Here is a 23,314-nt window from a genome sequence, read left to right as displayed (position 1 = left end):
GTATAAAAACAACAAATGAAACCAAAGATGCTGCTTGCCAAACAGATTTCACCATGGAGCAACTATTATTTGAGGTGCAGCGTGGTCCAGTCTATAAGCGGACTAGAGATGCTTATGTCCAATGGCCAGAAAATGAATTGAATGTGACTGGCGAAGCAAGCAAAGTGTTCATTGTTACAATGTGAAAACTCGACAAGATGAAGATGAAACTGAATATAAGGAAGATGCTTTTGAATTACTCACTGACCACTTCACACAATCTACACCCGCAAAAAAAGAGCCACCCAATAAACAATCGACATTGATGGTTTCTCCAATTGGTGTGCAAATAACGCAAGTGGATCTCGGGTACCGAAGCTTCTACGCAATTGACCAAGGAACTTGCCAAAGATCTCGACTTCAGTGTCTCCAGTTTGGGCGAATTGTCCACATCAGTTGATTGACAAACCACATTCATGCAGGACGATAGTCTAATAAAGGAGCGCAAATACATTGTATTCAACAGCTGCCTAATAGAGATTATACTGATGCTGAAATGTGTCCATCCGGTGAGGGGGGAAAATATGCGGGGAGCCATTGTTGAATGTGACTCGTGTATTACAAGGCACTAACCTGAAACTCCAAGCCACCTGTGCCCAACTCCATGGTACATTTTCATGGTCCGCTCAACCGATGCTGAACAAAGCGTCCGCTGGAAATCTACTATGTGCAGCAGCTTTACTTTTCAGTGGCTCTACTTTTAGTAAGTTGTCCAGTTTCTGTCAATTTGTTGTACTTCAGTTCCTTTCTAAAACGCAGTACTACAAATATCAAAGATAATTATTATTCCCTGCTATTAGTCAAGCCTAGAAAATTGAACAAATGTCTATTGAAAATAAGTTCTCTGGCAAACGGTTCAGGCTAGCTGGCGATGGACAGTGTGACAGCCCTGGATTTTCAGCAAAGTACTGCACATACCACTTTCAGGACATGGTAACTAAAACAATTGAGTTCTGTGGTCGTGCAGGTGTCCCAATGTAAATCCTCAGTGCCCATGGAGAAACATGGTTTTATACAATCCCTCGAAGATCTCTAATCGAGGGGCATGCAAATGGACCTCATAGCCACCGACAGTCATGTTTCAATAGTGAAGGCCATGTGAGAGCAGTTTCCAAACATTCGCCATAAATTTGATGTATGGCACGTTGCCAAATCGATCAATAAAAACAGCTGCTGGTAAAAAAAGGGTTCTGAAAATATTTTACAGTGGTCCCAGTCTTTCAGCAACCGTCTTTGGTGGAGCTCCAAAACTTGTGATGGGTCTGTGGAAATTCTACTTGAAAAATGGCGCTCATTGATGCACCACTGTTCCAACGTTCACTCATGGACAGAAAACCTACATTTTCACCAATGTGCACATGGACCTTTTATCGGAGGAACAGGAACGCAAGAAGAAGTGGTTGGTTCCATCTTCACCTCCACACAAAGCTCTTGAGAAGATTGTGTTTGATAAAACTCTTTCAAGAGACCTGAAGGAACTCACAGAATTCTGTCACACCAGAGATTTGGAGGTGTTCCAAAATATGTGCATTAAGTACATGCCCAAGAGATTGCATTTCGGCATAGACGGAATGCAATATCGAACATTACTAGCAGTATTGGCGCATAACAAGAACATAGGGAGACAATAATGGAGAACTGCGGGAAACTTTGGTATCCTTCGTTACAAATTGGCCTTTGCAAAAAGAAGCAAGAAATGGGTGGTCAAGCCAATATACCAGGAAATGGAATTCGATTTTGTGAAAGAGCTCACTTTGACTGTGTTGTACATGCCATACTCGTGGAATCGCTCATGATTTTGTTCCTAGGACACATACATTGCCACCGAAAGCAGACCTCGTGGAACAGTTCACTTCCCAGTTCAAATGATTAGCAGCAATTTATATGTTCAACCATGTTTATACATTGTACATGACCAATGGAGAGCTATTTAACTTGATTTTCAAAGCTATTAAAAGTATAAATTGTCCAAATAAAGCATCCAAATTGTCTTTTCAAATGTATCATGTTTGTCGTTTTTTTTTTTTTTTTTGCAATAAGTTCCTGTTAGAGGTTGCCATACAGTATAACTCTGTGCTTTCACACTTTCGGCGAGCTCTTGTGGGTCCTTTACTGATCAGGGGAGGGTCAGATGAATATCGGCGTGAAAGCAAATGTGGGGGTCTACAGTTCCCTTAGCAAGCACGAGTCCAAATAGCTGAATAAATACGCGTCCCACTAAGGAATGAGACCTATGATGGATAACAAACTTGGCATTCAAAAACTACTGACTGTAAGCAAAACAACGCATGAAAGGGGGTTGTTGGTGTGAAATAGGTGCATTCTGACCTATATTTTTATTGGGGCATGTTTTAGGGGTTGTTGCTATCGGATGCCCTATCAGAAGGGCTGATCTTTGATTTGTGGCCTTTGGAGTCTTACGATTTCAAACACAGTGGGGGATAGGTGTTAGTGTTACCAAAATATATGACCACTCCAGATTAGGTATTTGAGGTGATGCGGGGGTAGAGTCTGGGGACCAGATGTGTTCAAAGGGAACAGGGGTCATGGGTTCAGAGGACTGCGGCATGGCCGGAGTGGGTTGGAGATTGCCTGAGTTAGTCAGCAGAGACGGATTGTGTTCTAAGGTTGGTCTGACATTCTCATACGAGCACATTTTGTCAGGGCTCGATAATCGCTACTTGCAAAAATGAATAGCTGCATTGCTGTGAGAACAGGAGACAGGCTGAGCTGACAGATGGTGGGGGCTGGCTGTGCGCAGCGCTGGGAGAGTGAGCAGTTCGCCAGAGCGGCAGAGGGATAAAAATAAGGCATTTGGAACTAAACCAAATGAGGTTCAAAGCATACACATTAGTACAGCGTTAATACACTTTTATGAAACATGGGTGATGCAAATAGGTACAGGAGGGGTGGAGGTGTCTCCCACCTTCGCTTAGACATCATTTGACCAGTACGAAAATGGTTCAGGGGGGTGGGGGATATACAGTCTCTCCGCCAACATTTGTTAGTGCGCGCCAAGTTCAGTGGAGATGGAAAGGTACTTGTATGTATGACCTGTGAGTGTCTCACATTGTCCGCAGAGCACATTCCTCCTCAAATAGGGCGCATGCAGATGTGACAATGGGGAGGACACTAACTGGTACCGTTTTCATAAAATAAGTAAATCACTATAAATTTTGCGCGGCATTAATGGATGCCAGCAAATAATTTGTTTGCTTTTCGAAAATATTTCAAATCCCACGTTGGTCTGCAGGGCTAATCGCTCCCATGAGAGTGAAGGTCACTGCGTTCGATTTTTGCTTGTGAGCTGTGCGCACCCACGCATCCTACACAGTAGGTTTTTGGTTTGTGGCTTTCCTTCACCAAAAGCAAGCTTAGCATAGGCACTTCTAAGAATGTTCGATTGTTTTTCGTCCTTGGAAGAAAGGGAGGATTCAGAATGGAATGAATGAAGGGAGGTGTGTAATACAGTCAAATATGATCAGGTTCAGCATTACAAAACTGGACAAAGGAACATGTAATTTCATTTTATGAAAATTTGTTGAGCTGAACGGACACTCTGCGTTACGCTGAGAGAATGGAAATGCTGAATATTATGTACGTTTTACTGTAGATGAGTTTATAGACTATAGTGTCAAGGTTTCACTTTATGACTGGTATTGCTGGCTAACATTGTAATGGGTTGTTATTTGTGGCATTTTGAAACAACATGCAAAAACAACCTGCGTTTACTTGTCTTTGTCCCGGGCACATGGGCCGTCCAGCATTGAAATTCATGCAATCCACGTCTGGGTTCCACCAACGTCAAATTCTACGCTAATATTCTGTTAAAATACGATCCGTGTTCTTTGAATTCATCCGTCAGCTTCCCCATCCCATTGCGAGCTAAACCTACACCATAGCACTAACCTCTCAAGCACATCGTAGACTCCAACTTTCCTCAATGTTTTCTGTGTTTCCATTGTTTCACATTTGTGTTCATCATTAGTTTTCACACGGTGCAGAATGAATGGGTGAATTGATAAATTAGAACGGCTATGGAGACACATTTCTGTTATGTTTTCTACACAGCTACATCCTGTCATTCTGCGAATGTCAGTTTCCAGATACCAGTTGATGGCTTCTTCAGCAGACAGTTGCAGATACACCTAAATGGCTGGATTTCAATCACGCTGTTGTTGGACGATTTCCCCGGGCCGATGTGACCTTTCGCAGTACCAGCGACAAGGAGCAACCTGACATCATTTACGGTGGTCTAGCAACAAGCTGATGCCAAAGCCTTGAGATTCACGGCGTGTCCAAAGCGCTTCTTATACCCAAAGGAACACTGTGTGACTCACGATAAAGATTTGTGGATCGAAACAAAGAAAGACATTTCAAATTTGGTTGAATATGGAAATCAGCGGATGTTCTCAGAGCGTTTGTGAAATAAAAGCACATTATAAATTGCAAAGTATTGTGGTTTCCTGTAAAAAAATAATTGTATTCAGAATTGGGACGCCCTGTGCTGTGAGAGGATGTGTGTTGATATTCTGGGTTCTGCTTCAATTGACATCAAGATGTAGGTGATGACTGGACGCGTTTGGCTACGCTGCACAGTAACGTCATGGAGATAGGCAGAGTATATCGCTAGGAATGGTGATTCCAGCTTCAGGGGCGGGGGATATGATTTAGTGCCGCAGGGGCACTTGAACTTAGGGCGATGGATAAAATGATAAAATTAGCATAAAATGGCCACGCCCTGCTGTCTGATTTCGCATGTGTAAAAGTGAGGAAAACTAAGGTACGGTGCATAGGAAATGTTTTTACAATCGATCAACGTATGGTTAAAACCAACCACATGTACGAACGCTCCTGACAATATTTTTTGCACACTATTCCTTTAAAATCAATCAACTCTTTAATTGCAATTCAACCTTTGTAATTTATGGACTAGAATGTGTTTGCAAAAAAACTGTACATTGGCAGCACAATACGAAAGCTCAAGGTAAGAATGTTTGAACATCTGAGAGCCATTCAAAATAAAGACCTAAGATCTCCCATATCAGTTAACTTAATGGAAAATCATCCAATGATGGAGATATCTAATCTAAAAATATTTGGCTTGGAAAAAACCTCTTTACCACCAAGAGGAGGAAACAAGGAAGACATTTTGAGAAAACAGGAAAGTAAATGGATATGCATCATGGACACATGCACAACTGGTTTGAATTGTGACACAGAGATGTACAATTGGCTATGATTTAGTATTTTGTTATGCTAATTATGAATATGCCACAGCTTATATGACAGAATAAAATGTATATATGTTTTGGTAATGCCTAAATAATGATATCCCAATTTAATTGTTCTCTAATAGAATACAAAGCAACTATTTTCGTTCAGATCTCTTGAAAGAGAAATTTAGCAACAAGAAATCATTATATAAATAATTGTATACTTTGAAAACAAATCTTGGTATAGAAAATGCATTTTTAGAATCATATAAAATATAACTGTAACGCCAATTAACATAAAATAGGAGGGATACCGGCATCCAATTATGAATGAATAAAATAACAAATGTAGAAGTGTTATCCCTAAAAAAACTCAAAAAAACGAAATTAGGACTCCCTTAAACATAAATGGATCGATTCGAACTAGAAACCCAAATAAAATGGCCGCCGTAACGTGAATCAACGCAAAGTCATCACGTAGCGCGTAACAATGTGGCGCTCGGCGTGATGTCTTCACGGCTCACACGAAGCATAAAAACAGTGTTTAGCAACAGAGTTGCTGCGAAAGCATCCTGCAGCACTTTGCTAAACACCAGGACCAGGAAGGACCAAACAGAAAACGAAGGTGCGTTAACTTAGCTCTTCACTATGAGGAAATTCAGTGATGGAAACTTTAAATATATTTCCAAGCCATCTCTAGAAATTATAGAATCAGAAATATTTTTACACTTTCTAAACAAGCCTTCTCTGTCCCTATAGAACCTTTATAAAGAACTATCTGCAGAGAGCTGAAATACAGAATACCATTTAAAAATGTACAACCAATGGATCTAATTGTTAAAAAGTTAAACCATCTTGGATAAAGTGAATGCACCACTAAAATTGTTTATGAAGGAACAAAATAGTGAGTTAAGAAACAATATATTCATCATCAAGAAGTTTTCTTTGTAAAATACAGTTGTGACAATGGTCTTTTTTCCTTTTTATTTTCTTTCTTTTTCTCCCACAACAATGTTAACTGACTAGGATTTACTCTCCCGAAGAACCATTGTAATTAGCAATGGGGAAACGCGTGTCGTGAGTGAGTGGGAATTAAAATTAATCAACTTAAAGAACAAATATTATAATTTGAGAACATTTTTGCTCATTGAATTGTTAAGTGTGGAATAAAACACTTGGATAATGGAATTATACATGTGATGGGAACATGTGTAATTCAAAATAAAAAGCACTATAGAAAAGCAGCAATGTATTGAAGATCTTTTTCCTTTACAAAAATTTGTCAACTGAATTTATCATTCGAATACTCACCGCAACGAATTCAATTTTTAAAGGTTGGCACATTACAGTAAAAACTTTATACCTCACATCAACTTATTTCTAATTGTTTCTGTGTAGCAGCACACATGGATATGAGAATTACTCATGCAGCCAACTATCAAAAATACCAGGAAACGTCCAACTCTATAGTAAGCTGTCGCCAGGGATAAGCTTTTTTCTGGCTGCAAACATTTTCTCAATAATGTCCTGGGTGTTGTAGGTCCAGGGAGCTTTGTTATAGCTTGCAGCCCTCAGATGGTGCAGTGTGCTCTGGCAAGGCAGGATGTAGCCAATGAAGAACAAAAAGAAAACCCAAACCTTTTGGAAGAACTAACCTCAAGACATTTCAAACACATGATTCTGAAGCAGACTTCCCTTAAGTGCTGAAAAAGAAGCAGAAACAATAGAACCGGTAAATTTAATAAATACACAAAATAAATTGAAATTGAATTGCAATGGAGGGCTATGCAGTTTACCAAAGCACAGTTGCTTACCTATGACTGAGTTGCGGGAAATTGATGAGATGTCTGCTTCTGTGTACAGGTAACATGATAGACTAGTCACATGATATAGAAGCACTTCAAAGTAAAAAACATAAAGTAAATGCTATGGTATTCCTTGAACATTTCAAAAGTGAACTGAAGTAGAATGAAATACTACTACACCAAAACCTATTTGAGTATTGCTCATAGAGAAATGTAGCCCATCTGTGAAGTGCTATACTGTCACACTTGTAAATGGCCCATGAATAGTCCTGCAGAGAAGTGCCATACTTCTTTGTAAACAATATAGGACTGGGTGAGAATGATCCTCCAAAAACGCAAAGAGGCCTTTTGTTTCTTGCAAGCAGTAAATCTATGCAAGAAGGAACTCCTTTTTTTGTGAGTGATCTTATACAGGTAGCAGTGTCTTTAGCCCATGTCCAGTAATTGGTCGTCCACCACTTCTCATAGAATTTTGTGATGGATTTGGTGGCTGCAAACGCAGGAGAAAGGCATTTGGAGTTGACGTCTTTGGCTCCTCATAGTGTATATAGAGTGTGTATAAAAGGGATCTGAGACATTTGAGTCTAGGTGAGCCTTTATATCAAAACTGTGACTGGAGTCGAAGGAATCCGCAGGGGAGAAGAGAGGAGCAAGGTGAAAGCAAGAATGGACTGCAACTGGGAGAGAGGGGCTTAGAGAGTATCTCTTGTAGGGCTGAGACAGAATCTTTGGAACGCTTAGAGGAGTAAGGAGAGTGAAATAAGGACAGGACGGTGTGGTGCAAAGGGAATACAAATCTGATCTGTATAGAGTAGCAACAAGGCAGGTTTAGGAGAAATAGTACTAAAAGAGGCAATGATGAGGTCTAGTGCGTGACCACTGTGATGGGTCAGAAGAAGGACGTGGACTCTGATTCATTTTACTGCATTCTTTATTAAAGAAAAAGGATAAAGGTCCAAGTTTCACTATACTAGAAGGCCTCCCTACCTAAAACTAATTGGCTACGCTGCTAAGGTCCTCGTCAGTGAAGTCTTAAATGAATCGATCCACCGTCCAAACTAACCCTCTCTGACCCTACCACTAACCTAATCTTCTTAGCCTTCATGATTGCCCACAGAATATTAGGGTTTTTGTTCTTTGTCATGCCTCTGTCTTTCAGTGTTATATAAACAATCAGTAAGGACAGGAGCATTACTCCCTTCTCCTGTTGGTTTGCTGCTTGCGAATTTCTGCTTGTCTTTTATCAATTCACATGGTTCATTCAGTACTTTCTGTGGTTTTCCCCTCCCTTTTTTTGGGCTGCGGTTTTCTGTTCTTTTCTTGGCTTCCTTTTGACTTTTCCTAGCCATTATGGTTTTCCTTTTCCCCAGGTAGGGTTGTCCAATATTGGCAAATATTTTCCTTTTATACTTTCTCTGTTTCGTGATTTCTCTTTTTCTTAGTTTCTTCTGATTGACCGGAGTATGCCCATTCCAACACTGTTTCTCCTTATCTCTTCTGGATATTTCTCTTTCACTGGGACGAGTACGAGTGCTCCAGTAAAGATTTTCATTAATTTCTCTGCACTTCAAATGGATATACTCTTCTTTTTTTACTGCTACAGGTGTGAGCTTTCCAGAAATGAAACAGCTTCATTGACTTTTAACGTTAGTCTTTCTCCACACTGGAATGAGTATGATTGTTCCAATAATGATTCTTAACTTCAGTGGATTAACATTATAGTTTTTCTCCACACTGGGATGACTATCGGCGTTCCAATAATGATTCTCAGCCCCTTTTCCGGATCTCCCGTCTTCCCTGTTACCTATGACTGGAAGGGATAACGCCACCGGGTTCTTTGTTTCCTCCTGGTCATCTGTCAACTTCCTCAGGTTGGCCTTTCATGTTTCCTTCACATCTCTTCTTTTGTGCCGCCTTAACTGAAGGATCTCTGACTTCCCAGGTACCGTTTGTTCCGTTTGGCTTGCATGGTATCTGCATTGTGAGTAGGACCGCAGGTCCACCACAGCTTTCTTGTGGTCACGCCACCACTCTTCCTCTCGCCGCTTCTAGGACGCTGTGCATCAAACGGTACTTCTCTCCTGCTCGTTCTTGCGAGACTCCACCCATCTCTCCAGTTGGTTCCTGCTGTCTCACAACTTGTGGATGCAGAGCATCCACCCTCTGCCTAACGCTGTCTTGCGAGCCAATTCATAATTTGCAGGCTTCTCCTCTTTCACTCCCGACTCCTCCTCCTCTTTCATTTGCTATGTAGCCGTGGGACTTTGCAGTTACATCTCACCTCCATGACTCTTCGCCACAGGTTGTCCTCCTCATCCCAGTTAATGAAGATTTCTCAGTTAAAGGAAACTTGCAGTTTCCTTGTGACAATAGCACATACTGATAATTCCTTCACATACATCTTTACAGAATATCTTGATGTTATTGGTATGTTCTCTATGGAGTTACTCCCAGGAACGGGAGTCCTTGTCCCCAGGGGATTGGGGGTTCCTCACCCGGTGAGGCCCCACTTGCCTCTACCCCTGGGGAGTGGGCTCACCTCCCTAACCTCATGGGTGGGGGCGGAAATCCCCTTGGGGAGAAGGAATGATTTGCCACACCACGTATAGCAGTTGAAACTGTGCCTCTTCCGACATATAAAACTATACACAAAACCCATCCATTTTGTGCAAAACCAAAAATGTAGTCTAAGCTGTTAGCTTTGTTAATAGTAGCAGGCAACTGATATTTCCATCGGGGAAATTACGAACAATAGTCATGGGCGGGTAGGGTTGTTTACATGTCCTTGGCATGATCATATGACTTCACTTGTTAACCAAACCAGTTTGTGCTCTTCACAGAGCAATTGATCACTGGAGACAAGAGTAAATGAATTTAAGCAATATATCTTATGATATGATATGGCATTTGTAACGCGCCTATACACAAGTGTTTCAAGGCGTGACGAGGCAAAGGGGGGAAACAAAGGGAGACAGACAACGATCCTACTAGGCCAGGTGTCATTCAGATCGCGCAAGTGCAAGGGTAGAGGGGAAAGGGAGAAGTGTAAGGGGGAAAGGGAGAGGGGAAAGTGCATTACAGGGTCAATAGCATACAGGAAATAACAAGGGCCAACTAGTGGCAGTGCGAGTAAGTGCAGATAAGTGCTGGGAAGGGGGGGCTGTGGGATTGGATTGGTTTGGATTTATATCTTGGTTTGGATTGTGAAGTCTGATTTTATTTATTTAGGCACTGGAGCAGCGCATTAAAGATGAACAGCGTATGATGGATGAAAAAATTGTCCTGGAGCTGGATCAGAAAGTAGTGGACCAGCAGAGCACTCTAGAGAAGGCAGGTGTGTCGGGCTTCTACATCACGACAAATCCTCAGGTACAGAGACCGCATGGTTTGTTTCTGGAACATGGTCTAATCGCATTAATGTTTTTACTTTCACAAGCCTAAATCTTTCTCTGCTGCAGTAGTTCATAATTAGTAGGGGCTCTTTATTTTTAACGTTTAACCCATTTCCCAGGACCTCCTAACCCATTGCAAACATGGTTGGGAGCAGGAGTGTGGAGGTGTGCATATTTACACCGGTATCTTTCTGCTTTAATTTTTGCGTACTACAAAAATTCACAAACAGTTGTTTACAGAATAGAACCTAGATTTTTCAAGCTGTTATATAAATAGTTGTTGGGTAATTAAGCCTAGAATTAGTAATCTATTCTAACAGCATCTGCTGTAACATGCACATTGAGCTCATTTCTATGAAACTTTAGGAAGAGGTTGAAAGAATGTTCTTGAGAGATGAGTGAAAGAGTTGAGGATCTAATGTGAATTGGTAGGGATTTCCAGTGTTTAGGGACAAAAAGTGTGAGCAATGGGGAAACTAGATAAAGCGCAAGGTGGTTTGGGGTGACCAGGAGAAATTGACCTTGGGAAGGAGAGTGAACATAGTTTCAGCAATGAGGTAAGATAAGGGCATGTCTGAGAATACATTTAAAGACAGTACATAGAAAGTGTAACATTCAAAGGAGAGCCAGGAATTAAGTGCACCTGTGAAGAAATAGATGTGCAGCAAGTGATACAAAAGATGCTGCAGCTAGAGTTAAAGATGGAACGCAGAGGAGAAAGTCATCAAGCGGGAAGACGGACATGAAGTGCAGAGCAGTAGCTCAGTTGAGAGAGAACAAGTGTTGGATTTGGAGTTTAGTGGCATGAAAGGAGAGAAAAGGATGTGCCTTCCAAATATTGAATAGCTGGTGATGCGAGATGTTAAAAATGTGGAATCCAAGATTATGCCTAGATTGCACACGGGTACAGAGGAGAACATACGTGGGAAGAGCTGGAGGAGGGATCATGGAGGAGGTGGCAAAGAAAAGGATCTCATTTTTCGACGTGTTCAGGGGGAGAAGGTGAGCGTGCATCCAAGCCTGTAAAGCGACAGAGCAGGCAGAAATTGTGGCATGGAGCCAATCAGAAAAAAGATGAGCAGGAGACAAAAATCTGAGAATCATCAGCATAAAAGTCAGAAGGTGACCTGAATGAGGAAACCATATGAGAGGCGTAGAGCGAAAAGAGAAGGGGAACCAAGAACTGATCCTTGTGGGTCATCATGTGAAAGAGAAAAGGAGGAGGAGTGTTTTCTAGCCCAAGAGATGGAAAAGGAACAGGCTGAGAGATTGGTTTGAAACCAAAGCAAATGGAACCAGAGAAGCCCAGCGAGAAGAGGGTAAATAGGAGATTAAAGAGGTCAACAGTGTTAAATGCTGCAGCGAAATTGAGAAAAATAAGTGTTGAAGATAGTTTGGAGTGACAATATGATAGTATTGAGTTGGAGACGCTGGTGAAAGCGGTTTCTGTAGTGAGTATAAATTCCAGATTGGAGTGGCAGACTAAGGAAATGCTAGTCTGGATAAGAAGAAAGCTGGGAAACGACCCGTTGTAGGATTTTGGACAGAAAAGGAAGAAGAGAGACTTCATCAAGAAGAGCAGGATCCAGAGACGGTGTCTTCAGAATTGGAAGTATAGCAGCATACTTGGTCTAAAGAAAATAGTTAGAAACTGGATTAGGAGTGGCAGGGATTACAGATTCAGACTATCTGAAAGATAGTTCTGGTCAGCATCTCTGAAATTTAATATAATCTGCATTGGGCGCTCTGCCCACTTAAACAACAAAACATGCAGGCTATTGTGAACTGATCAAAATGTCAGCAAAACCTGCATAGGCCTTAATCTCTGCCCACACACTGGAGCTAAAATTGAGGCCTTTCCAGTTGATGCAAATTAAAATGTACTGTATCGGTTTGTCTTTAATTCAGTTTAGAATTCACCTTGCTTCAGCTATAGAGAAAGATTAATGTAATTTAAACCAACCGTAACCTGCTCTGAACTAGCATTTCCTCTCGTAACTGTATTTCAATCTGCAAATGGTGTTCTGGTAGACATATCGGGATTGGGGCATTGGTCTACTGAAGGAACTATGCTGAGTAAGTACTATTTTCTTGTGTTGTGACACTTGGCATGGGCACATTAATGCAAGAATGTTGAATTTTGGGCCTGCTGAAAGGATATCACCGGTTTAAGGAAGGCATGGTATCAAAGCAAGACAGACACAAGTGATCACAGTTAAAGGTTGTTTAACTGTAAATATGGGTGAGATAAACACCTAATCTAAACCTAAATCCAAGATGGGAGCAAGCTACGACCATCAAATACTAATACAGTCCTAGTGGAGTCTAGTCAAATAAAAAGGGCCTATACTAAGAAAAACCTATTGCCAACCTTACCGCTATGCTATAAAAAAGTGTGGGATAAAGTTCACAAAGAAAGGTGTTCTCAAAATGATAAGTCAGGATGTTATGGTCGGGGTCTCCCTTCCCCACTTTTGAAGCACGTGACAAGGCGGGAGCATACTTCTAGGCTTCTATGGGCCAAGTTTACAGTTCCTTTTTCCAAAATCAGGGCCTTCTGTGTCCAAGTCTCTTTTATGCAAAGTCGCTTGCTTCAGAGGGCCTGATGTATCACAAACAAAAGTTCCTTCTATTCATTTTGTTGGCCGATTACTTTTCACCCGGAGATCCCCCTCAGCTGGTCTCCGAACCCCTTCACAACCCCAGCATCCCTCAATAGGGCTCAGACCAACAATTCACTGTGGACATCGCTCAGTCGGGTTCAAGTTTGTCACCACAATGCAGTTCACTTAGCTTTTCAATTCACAACATGTCAAAGACATTCGACTGTACAAGGGGTTTTGACTTGACCCTTGTATGACCACCTTGACATCTTTCGCTGGCCTCCTCTAGGGCCTCTCAGTTCTTGTAGTTTTCTCAACTCAACATATCATCCTTGTTCAGGAGCAAGCATTCGTTAGTCTTTTGAATGAGCATAGCCGGACCACTCTAACATTAATACCTCGGTTGTTCACAAAAGACTTTTGTCTGTTGTCTTCTTTTCTTTTACGCAAATGTTGCTACTGCAACTTGGAGATTAACACATTCCTGGCCGCTATCAGTTTCCTCCGACTCACCGGCTGTGCTGAACTCATTGGCTCCTCTTCCCCTGGAGCCAAGGACGGTACCACGATGGCAAGTTATTTTCCCCACCCTGGCTATCAGTGCAGGAGGGCCCTGTGTACTGTTGACATCTGCCACACCAATCGCCAGCTGCAATTCACGGTCCTAATGTTTCTTTTTATCAAAGGCTTTGCGGCTCTGGGTTGAAAAGGGCAATTCCCTCCTTGTCCTTTCGGTTTCCACCGCCTTTCTCCTCTGTTTTACCTGCCGTCCCGGAAGAGCTGCTTCCTTGTGCGTTCGGTCTTGCTCAAAGTGTGCTCTCGTGCTCCGGCTTTTATCCCTGTGGTGAAACGAAAGGACCATTAGGTGTGTAGTTTTTTTTTTTTTTTTTTTTTTTTTTTTTTTTTTAAACCATTGGGTGTGTATAGTTATCGGAAATTGCCTGACTCTGCCTGACCCTTGTGTTGGGACATGTCGGGTAAACGGCTCTGGTGTTAGTCCGTTGTCTTTCGCAGTGTGAGAAAGTGTTTGTGTAGGAAAAGGGGAGGTAGGATGTGGAAAAGGTGTTGTAAGGAAAGGGGTACCGCATCCCACCCCTTGTCCCACTTCGACTCCCTGAAGCCCCCCCAACCCCCCATCCATGTGATCCTCCCGCACTGGTCCACCCCCAGGAACTGGATCCAATAGCAATGGCTGTGTCCTGGCCACCTGGATGACAGATCCCCGGGGACTAGCGGGTGAGACACCTTCAGGTGTCTCACACCGGTCAGGCAGATCTGTTGCACCTTGATTCAGGCATAACCATTTTGTTTTAAATCTAGTTTTGAACCACTCTCCATATTTGTCCACTGTGCACCGGAGACGTTGAGACATTAAAAACAGGAAGGGGGCGGGGGAGTGGGACCCATTGCCACAATTTGTCTTTTGACTAGAAGTACTAGAGACTATTGTGGTTCTCCATATCAGAAGCCTCACAACGGATTGAGAGCTTCCCCCCGAGTACAATAGAAGTATTGCTACAGAAACTCTACCCAAGTGTTCTATTAGTACCCACCCACAGTGTTAGTCGTTTCAGTGGATTTGGTGAACTGTCCATCTTGTTGCATTTTTTGGTAGCATTTTTTTAGGGGGACCGGATATTTTTAATTTGTATGTAGTGTGTGAGGGGTGGTGGAGCATGGGAGGGAGGTGTGCAGGGGGGCTTGCCCCTCCCACATAAAATGGTGTGAAAAATGTGGCAGAACAGTCAGATCTGTTTTATTTGAGATACTGGATTGATTGTGTATTTATTATGCGCTTATACAAAAGTGTTTCAAAGCACAACCTTTTATGGGAGGGGAAGACCAACTATCTTACTAGGCTTGGTATATTGGAGCAATCTACCATTACCTTTTATAATGACTGATCGCGCAGACCAGAATTTCTCTGTTCTAGCATAATGTTTTAATTTGGACATCTGTTTCATTTTTTTATTTTTGTAGGTCATATCATGGAAAATGGTATGTTTACTTCCAACATGACCTTTATAAGAAGGAAATCCACTCACTGATTTAGTCCTAACGGCAGGAAGACATTTCAGTCTGAATTATGTTTTCACTATGCTCCTAGAAAATTGGAGTGAAAATATGAATGTAAGTGAAAAGGAGGTTTGCTGCGATACATGTCATAGAGTTCCCAAAATCTTGCCCTTTTTAAAAAAAAAAAAAAATTTTATCGGCTGGAAAAGCACAATATCAACAAAACGTGTATCACGACTGCCATCAAATCCATCAGTTTTCAGACATTTCAGAATGCTTTTTATTACAGGCACCTTACAGAAAGTAAGACTGTACTACAGTAAATTATCCACTTCCCAATCAGTGGCACTGTACGGTGTGCTGCAACAGATGGTGTAGAGCAGGTGATGATGCTCCAAGCCGTCTCATAGCAGTAATGTTTATTACACCAAGAACAGCTTCTGGACAGGTTTTCACCATCAGCTGAGAATTACGTAGTGGCTCTTGTTGATGGCTGAAGCATCCCCATATCCTAGTAAAAAGTCTGGTCAGAAATTTGATCCTGCAGCTTGTGCACAAGGGCACCAAATATGGTGGCAAGAAATCATGAGCCATTCTTAGCCCTATGACAACTGTATGCATGTTTTAGATGCATTCAACTTCCTTCCCATAACCCCTCCCCCACTCCCAAGAAACCCTCACAAGCACATCTGTACCTCAAACTAGTATAGGGGGCCTCCTGGCATTGCCCCACACTAGAATGCCTACAGCCATATTCATCCTGGTTCAGCACTGTACTAAAGTATCATTTACTGGAGTTTGAATCTGTATTCTAGTGGCCCGTTAACCCACCTGGCTGCAATAAAAGACAACGCCCCCAAACCCTGGGCACCGCAATAACCTGTCTGCGAGAGGTCGGCCGATTTGAAAGTCCCATCGCAGTGTATTGTGCACTTAATGATGTAGACCACTCCATCTAGGTGTTGCTTTGAGCGCAGGATATCCATTTCATTGTCCAGCCCATGTGGAAGTGCAAATACACAGTTAATTCTTACTGTCTGGTCTGTTAAATCTTGCCTTCTATCAGTGTCCCACTGGAAAATGCATGTAAAAGATTTAACATTCAAACCGTTCAATCTTAATCTGGTAATCCAGAACCTGTTAAACAGGTAAAGACTTGTTGTGGATGACATTGCTGTAATGGCATATTTAACGGGCTTATCCAACATGAGGACTTCTCTGGCTTGCTTGCCTTTTGTTATTGACCTTTGGGTCAATGTTTTTTTTAAATATATATTTTAAACATGGAAACTGTGACCAATTTCTACACACGCGCACATATTACGAATTGGAGCCAGCCTTTTCTTGTCCTCTATGCAAGTTAAATCCAATCTCTGTTGTAAGGGATCAAGAGTAAGACTGACAAAGAGGCATGCTGTGTTGGTTATAGACCTTTTACTTATCACACAATAATAAGCGGGATTGGGAGAAATCCTATCTATCCTCAATCCTAACAAGGGTTTCCCTGCCTCAACAAAATTGGTGTCCGGATGTTTAACAAGAGCATCCTCCCTCCTATGTGTCCAAAACCTTAAACTGACCCTTACTCAATATAATGTGCAACTCAGGGATTTCTGTAATTGATATACTTTCTTTCAGTTCCAAGCATAAAGGTTTTAAGGTGCAGAAAAGGAATAAAGGTAGAGGGGTCTTCCTTTCCCCCAGATTTCTTCTTGTGGTTTAAATGTCACTTTATCACAGTTCAGCTTATTTTTTCAACACAGTTTTTTGAATCATCCTTAAAGAGGTATTATTATTCCCTTTTCCATTGATTGTCACTATTCCACAATTTCAAGAAGGGATTTTGACCTCTGAGCTTTTCCGGTCTTTTTCCTACCCCTGTTGTGCTCTCCTACCAGGATATTCGCAGCTTTGTTACTTCTCATTCTCTGGGTTTCAATTATCTTTCAAAGGGGCATGGTTCTTCCCTTTTTGTATTGATGCTCACTGTGTCACAATTTCAAGGCGGGAGTGTGAGGAATTCGACAATCCGCACAGGGAGAGTGTGATCGCCTGGGCTGTTGATTTTTTGATAAATAAAAATGAATGATGGGAGATCAACCTCTGAGAAATGTCTGAGGCCATTCCGCACACTTCATCTGCTTCCCGCACAAAACGCATAGTCACGTGTACTCCGGAAAGAGACAGCCTACAGATGCCGTCTTCCCCTGCCATAATCAACTGGAGTGTGACAGCCACAGGTACATCAAAGCATCTCAAGAAGGGGGAAGGCACACCTTCCTCCAGCGTGGGCAGCCTAATTTAAATATCAAAGGCTCCATGGATCTGCTTTCCTATTGTCATTTGGCTGGTGGCAGTGCATACTAATGAGAGATAATTGAGGCAAGCCTGGAGGAGAGGCTTGGTTGCCGAACAGACAACAGGAAGACGGGGCGAACACCCCTTTGGTATGCAATGTCTCAACTTGAAGCTAATGTCCCCTCTGTATGAAAGGTAGTACCCAAATTGATAGTTTCCAATTGACTGTATGGTAAATCTGGCAGAATTTGCCCAGTACCATTCGATCATTTGGAAACGATCAATTTGGGTAATCACTTCCAAACATGGGGAGCAGGGGTCTACCCCCGCTCCCCATGTTTGGTAGTGATGGCCTTTGGGGGCAATGGGAGTGCCCCCCCCTCCCACTTCTGGAGGTTTGGAAGTGGGGGACGGAAAGAAAAGAAAAGGAAAGCGGACAATGCAGCGTCAGAGCCAACCCATGTAGGAGGGACGGATCCAACGCTGCAGGGTCAGAAGATGAGCAGATGCGGAAAAGGTAAGTAGGGGGTGGGTGGGGAGTGTATGGGGGTGGCTGAGGTTTTTCAGTTTGCCACGGCCAAATCGTATACATCCGTATGAAAGGTTTGTCTGGGTTATAGCAGTCACTGCAGGTGTCCCTGCAGAGCAGACCGCATTCAGAGGGGAGAAGTATGTGATTTGGGGGGCAGGAAGTCTGCTCTCGCCACATACTTCAAGGGAGACCTGCGCTTTAATCAAGAGTCACAGAGGGCTCTGTTAACCGGAGATGCTTTGATCTGCAACAGACGGGAAGATGGGTATGTGTTGTCACCCCTTAACGTCTCCTGTTGCCAGAGCACTCTGGTCTTGGTCTCATGCACAACAGAAGCTTGTTGGTGGTGGGGACCCAGGATTGGTTCATTAAGGTAGGCTTAGCCTGCACCAATCAATGGGCCGATTTGGCTTTAAAAGAGGGCTTAACCCCTCACTTAGCAGATCTGGTGACTTTGAAAGGAGTAAGGAGGATGACTAATTTGGACCTGGGCTGAAGGTACAGTCTTATCTTGCATCTTCCCCCAGTGAAGGAAGGCCAGGTGTTCCAGGAGGGAAACAAGATCCCTCCCCTAAACATCTCCCAGGGAACAGAGGGAGATACCGGACTGTTGGGACCCATCCAGCAGCTCCAGAACCGTTACCAAACCAGCACACTACGTTCCCTGCTAGGTCCTGCCAGCAAGCTTTGTAGGTGGGAAGGGCCAGAGAGTCTCTGGACAAAGGACAAGGCTGTTGCCTGCAACACTCTCCTGATCTTTGGGCCGTCCACCTTGAAAGGAAGGCACAAGCCCTGCGAAAGAAGCTAGGAGGAGGAGTGCCACTGAAGCATCATCCAGCATCCACCTTTTTAAGGACATTTTTGAGACAATCGAGTCCTCGAAACCGCATCCGGCTGCACCGCTGATTGTCACGCCGCAGTCACCAGAGCCACCTCGACCAGCATTCCAGATCTGCCAATCAGCACAGAGACAGCGATTCATGGTCCGAGCTGCCGCGCCGGCCAGCCTGCATACGTCCCTCCAGCCTTGCCTGCCGAACTGCCTGCCGCCTGATACCAACAGCTGTCTCCCGCCACTAACTCTTTCTCAGGAGCTGCGAAGCGCCCTGGAACCGCTTCAATGCTGTCAAGCACCAAGAACTTCTTCAGCACCAGGTACATTGTGGTTCTGCCCCCCTGGTCCTTCTCCGAAGGCCCCTAGAGACAGTTACGACCCTTTGCTGGAACCGAATAACCTGGAACAGCAAGACAGATTACTTTACCAACTACCCTCCTGTTGGTATCCAGAGTGCACCCCTTTCCTTTCTTGAAACTGTCCTCTTTGTTCCTTTACAGGGTGAGTTGTATTTTGATTGATTGATTTATTTTGTACTGTGCTAGAACAAAGTAAATATTTTTATACAACCTTGACTGGACAGTCCCTTTTATCATGGGTAATATTGTATTTTCAGTGTGTTGCAACTACCCAACGATCCATGACCTTGCAGAGATAAGCCTGCCGTTCCATCCACATTACCAAACTTGGACAAGGAGGTCTTATAATTCACTTGTATTCCAATCTGTTCGGATCCCTTCTGGTGCACTACTGGTGTGGGGTTAATTGATGGTTTAGAAACAGATATTCATCCCTGGACCACTGGTGCCTCGGAAGTTGATTTGTCACAGACTCACTGTTTGCCTCGTTCACTATCCTGCCAGGGCTTTTCCGTTCTCCATTCACCCTCCCTTGCATGCAGGAAATGATGCTTTTTAAGTACTAGGTCACTGACCCTTTCTTAACAACTTTCGTATTCGTATAGATTATTTCAGTTCCCTTAATTAGACTCTCTGACGCTGTCACCGGTATGCAGCATTCGCCCTGAAGCACCCTGCTATCCCATTCTCTCTCCGTAGGCTTAACCGTCTTTACTGTCTTCACTGGCGGGTTTGGCGTTCCTTGCGTCTTTCCGTCTTCTCTGCTCTCTGCCGGCTGACTGGAAGTATGTCGGAATAGACGATTGGTTATCATTTTGCCTCCTGCTTCTGGTGCTGCAGCTTCCTATGGCAAAATTCTCTTGGCTCGGGCTCTCAGCGTACCATTTCCGTCAGTCTCTGTGCTGCGTCCTGCAGTCTGCTCGCCACCGGTGTCCCAACCAGCATCGGAACAAGTCGGTTTCAGCTGCAGTCTCTCCCTCTCTCTCCTGTACAGCTGTGTCTATTTTAAACTTCCTGACATCGGTTAGCATTTTCCAAAGACTAAAACGTGGCATTGGCTTACCACTTCTGGTCATCCTCATTTCTCCATCCCTCTTCCTCTTCTCAGTACTATAAAAGGGGGTTGAAGGTAAATAAGGTTTTTGGTTATGAAAACCTGGGAATTCTCCATCTAAATTACAATAAGCCATACAGGAATGTTGTAAAGTCCCATGGGTGTCATTAAGAATAACTACTAAAGGATATTTATGATCCAGTATTTTCCTGCCTCCCTGGAGTTTGTACTCCCCTACGTGGTCCTCCCTCAGATATCCACATCCAGGGTCAGTCGGGTAGGTTTTGCCTTTCCCAGGCCACGTAAGAGAAGCTTCCCTCCAGGGAATCGGTGACTATGTTGCTAGATTAGACACACTGTGCACTGCGAACATGGGGCGAGTTAGGGGAGGGCTCTAGTCTCCTACAGAACCTATTTTCAATAACTTGCAGCTTTCACTCCTCACTTAAGTCCCAAATTCCCATGCATACAGATCAGCCGGCATAGCCTTTGCTTTATACGCCCTTATCATATGGGTAAATGGGTGTACCTTGAAATTCTAAGCAAATGGGACAACCCCTCTAGATGCTTGCAACATCCTAACTACTTGCTTGTCCAAGTGACTTCTGTTCCTTTGATTTTCACTAAAGCAAGAATCTAGTGTGACGGGGTGTGGGACCACTGTGCTTGTCAGAGCCAGTCCTGCCACAGAGGCAGGATGATGGCATTGGTAGGGCCCCAGTCTCTGTCCCCTCCATGTACATGGTTATAAGTGAGTGGCACTTTTATTTGCCCCATACCTGTCGTACAAAATGCTTGCCAGTGTCCCTTCCATTGTAGGACCGACATATCCAGAAGTCCTTGCAGAGGAGGGAAAGCGCAACCCACCAACGAGAGAGCGGGAAGTGAACTGCATAACTGCAGTCTAGCAAACTGGGAAATCCAAACCACACACCCAAGAACTTGCAGATGGACTGTGTTTATTGCAGGCCACCATTGAAGAACTCAGGCGAACCTGCAGTCAATGGCCATGCACACAAGAACTTTTAAGACAGATTGTTGCTTATTGTAGGCAGCCATGGCATAACTCCAGTGCATCTGCGTTGGATTATGGTGCTTCAGAGGCTTTTTAAAGCCTTGCACCAGTATGAGATGTCCCCAGAAAAGAACAAGGTAGCGATTGTCTTGGGGAGCCAGGTGGGTACTTGCATCAATGGGAGGGGGGAAGAGGAGTTTAAATGGGGACAAGGGAGACTTGCAGTTTGGGTTGTTCGAGTGATTTCAAAGGAGGAGAAGGTGGAACGAGAAATCAGGTGGTGGACGAGATTTACAGAGCGCAGGTGCAAGCTAAGTTATTGGTTGGTGAGAGAAAGTGGTACTTGGTGTGTGAGAGAGTGTCATGGAAAAATGACCACTGTCTATTCCGGTGGATTGGTAAACATTTTATTAGTAGAAAGCAAGCAACAAACCAACAACAGTACAAGACTTTGATGCAAGTGTTACAGCATTGTTCTAATTCAACACGTCCAAAACCATTCAATTTAACATAAAATGGATAAAATGTTACCCTTCTCCTTAAGGGATTCATAATAATCCCCTTCAAATGATTCACAGAAGAGTTATCATTGTTTTATCCCCTCTATTATGCATTATATAGAATGTACATCAAATCAATCACAGTTTGTGTCAATGGTACTTGGTTGAACCACACCAGCAAAACTTTAGTTATTTTCAAAAGAACGTGGTGCTAACGTCAATACCTCACTATGCGTTTTGGGACCTGTAACCCCTTCTTCGGGTGAAACTGCGACCTTTGTTCGTGGGCTGTTGGAGAAATAAAGATAAGAGAAGGACTAATCAATCAGATGTCCTCTCTAAAGGATTTAAATCCTACACATTATCATTTTAACAAGGAACTAACCTGCTTTTTGGTTCTAAATTTCAACTCCCCATTGTGATGTAAATCTCCACTTGATGGCAAATCAACATAGATATAACATATCTCTTTTATAGTAAGTAAGATATCCTGTAGTCTAGCAGGTGTTCATGAAAACACTAAAATAACTATATCCTTCTAAGAATCACCTACTTGCCAAATGGTAAATGTCTTTCCACACAGACAAGTTTTCCAAATCCCGGTGTCACAGACCGCCTTCTACACCTCGTTCTGTAACAAACCTAAGTTCATAGCACTTATGTATAAGTCAATAGTGACTCAAAGCCACTGTTCCGAAGCCATCGTTCTCTATTCTCCTCAAATGTTAGCTTGTCTTAATTTGTTCATGGACGCGATGAGGGAACAAAGGATCAGCTGTGTAAACAGCCTCCCATCCCGAATTGCGCATAATAAACTACTTCCTATATGGTCTTGTGACTGCAACTTGGTCACGTGATCACACCTTCAATCGAAGATTTTTATACTGGCATAATAATATTTTGTGGTAATTCGATATATGAACTAAGGCTTGTGTGTTTATAACAATTCTCAGACGAAGCGCAGGAACAGTAGCTATCACCTGTCCTGCATTCTGTAAATACTAATTTCCATCCGGTCACGTGATCATAACTGTGTCACGTGATTGTTCATTACAAAAACCTCCACAGTTATGTATGGGAGCCAACTGTTTATAAAAGATGGTAAACAGAGTTGATATCTCGACTAGGTATTTGGTATTAATGTTGACACCCTGTCTGTATGCCGCTAAAGTTGAAGTTATACAAGCCTCTCATTGAGAAATGTGTCGGCCAACTTTGACTATCTGGTCTTATGTGTGTAGCATTATTGGTGGCAATCCTTCTTCTGATTAATTTTACTGTTACGAATCCCCATAGTCTAATGTCCCATTCCATCTAGCCAGTTAAATTTTGTTTTGATAATGTTTACAACTCCACAATGAATTTATTAACCAAAATCGTCAGATCTTTAATATTTGTAATTCTAAAGTTCCACCACAGTTTAATGTCTGATTATATTGCTCTGATAAGATGGTCAAAGTCAAAGCTAAAGACTAGAGTACATGTTTATAACTCCATTAAGATCACAAATATCCCTCAATTCCAGTTAGAAATGTTGCATCATACAGACACATCCTTCATTTAATAAATCATGTCATAATTTCCAGATTTGCCAGTACTGTCTATTCAATACATAAATTCTACCGGTTAAGTCCTAATCGCTAAACATTC

General features: G+C 42.8%; 1 protein-coding gene across 3 annotated transcripts in view; it reads left to right on the top strand.

Annotated features, from left to right (window-relative positions):
- The window catches only part of LOC138492139 (protein DGCR6-like), a 189,030-nt gene that overhangs the window by 79,454 nt on the left and 86,262 nt on the right, over window positions 1–23,314 (top strand). For all 3 annotated transcript variants that reach the window (XR_011276147.1, XM_069619130.1, XM_069619131.1), the window contains exon 4: window positions 10,289–10,429. Coding sequence is in view for 2 of the 3 variants with exons in the window: in XM_069619130.1 (XP_069475231.1) it covers window positions 10,289–10,429 (141 nt within the window). In the remaining variant the exon portion in view is untranslated. The remainder of the gene's footprint in view (window positions 1–10,288; window positions 10,430–23,314) is intronic.

The sequence above is a fragment of the Ambystoma mexicanum genome, chromosome 10 (assembly GCF_040938575.1).
Source record: "Ambystoma mexicanum isolate Mex_15411 chromosome 10, UKY_AmexF1_1, whole genome shotgun sequence".
Classification (NCBI taxonomy): domain Eukaryota; kingdom Metazoa; phylum Chordata; class Amphibia; order Caudata; family Ambystomatidae; genus Ambystoma; species Ambystoma mexicanum.
This window is presented reverse-complemented; position numbering and strand designations above follow the sequence as displayed.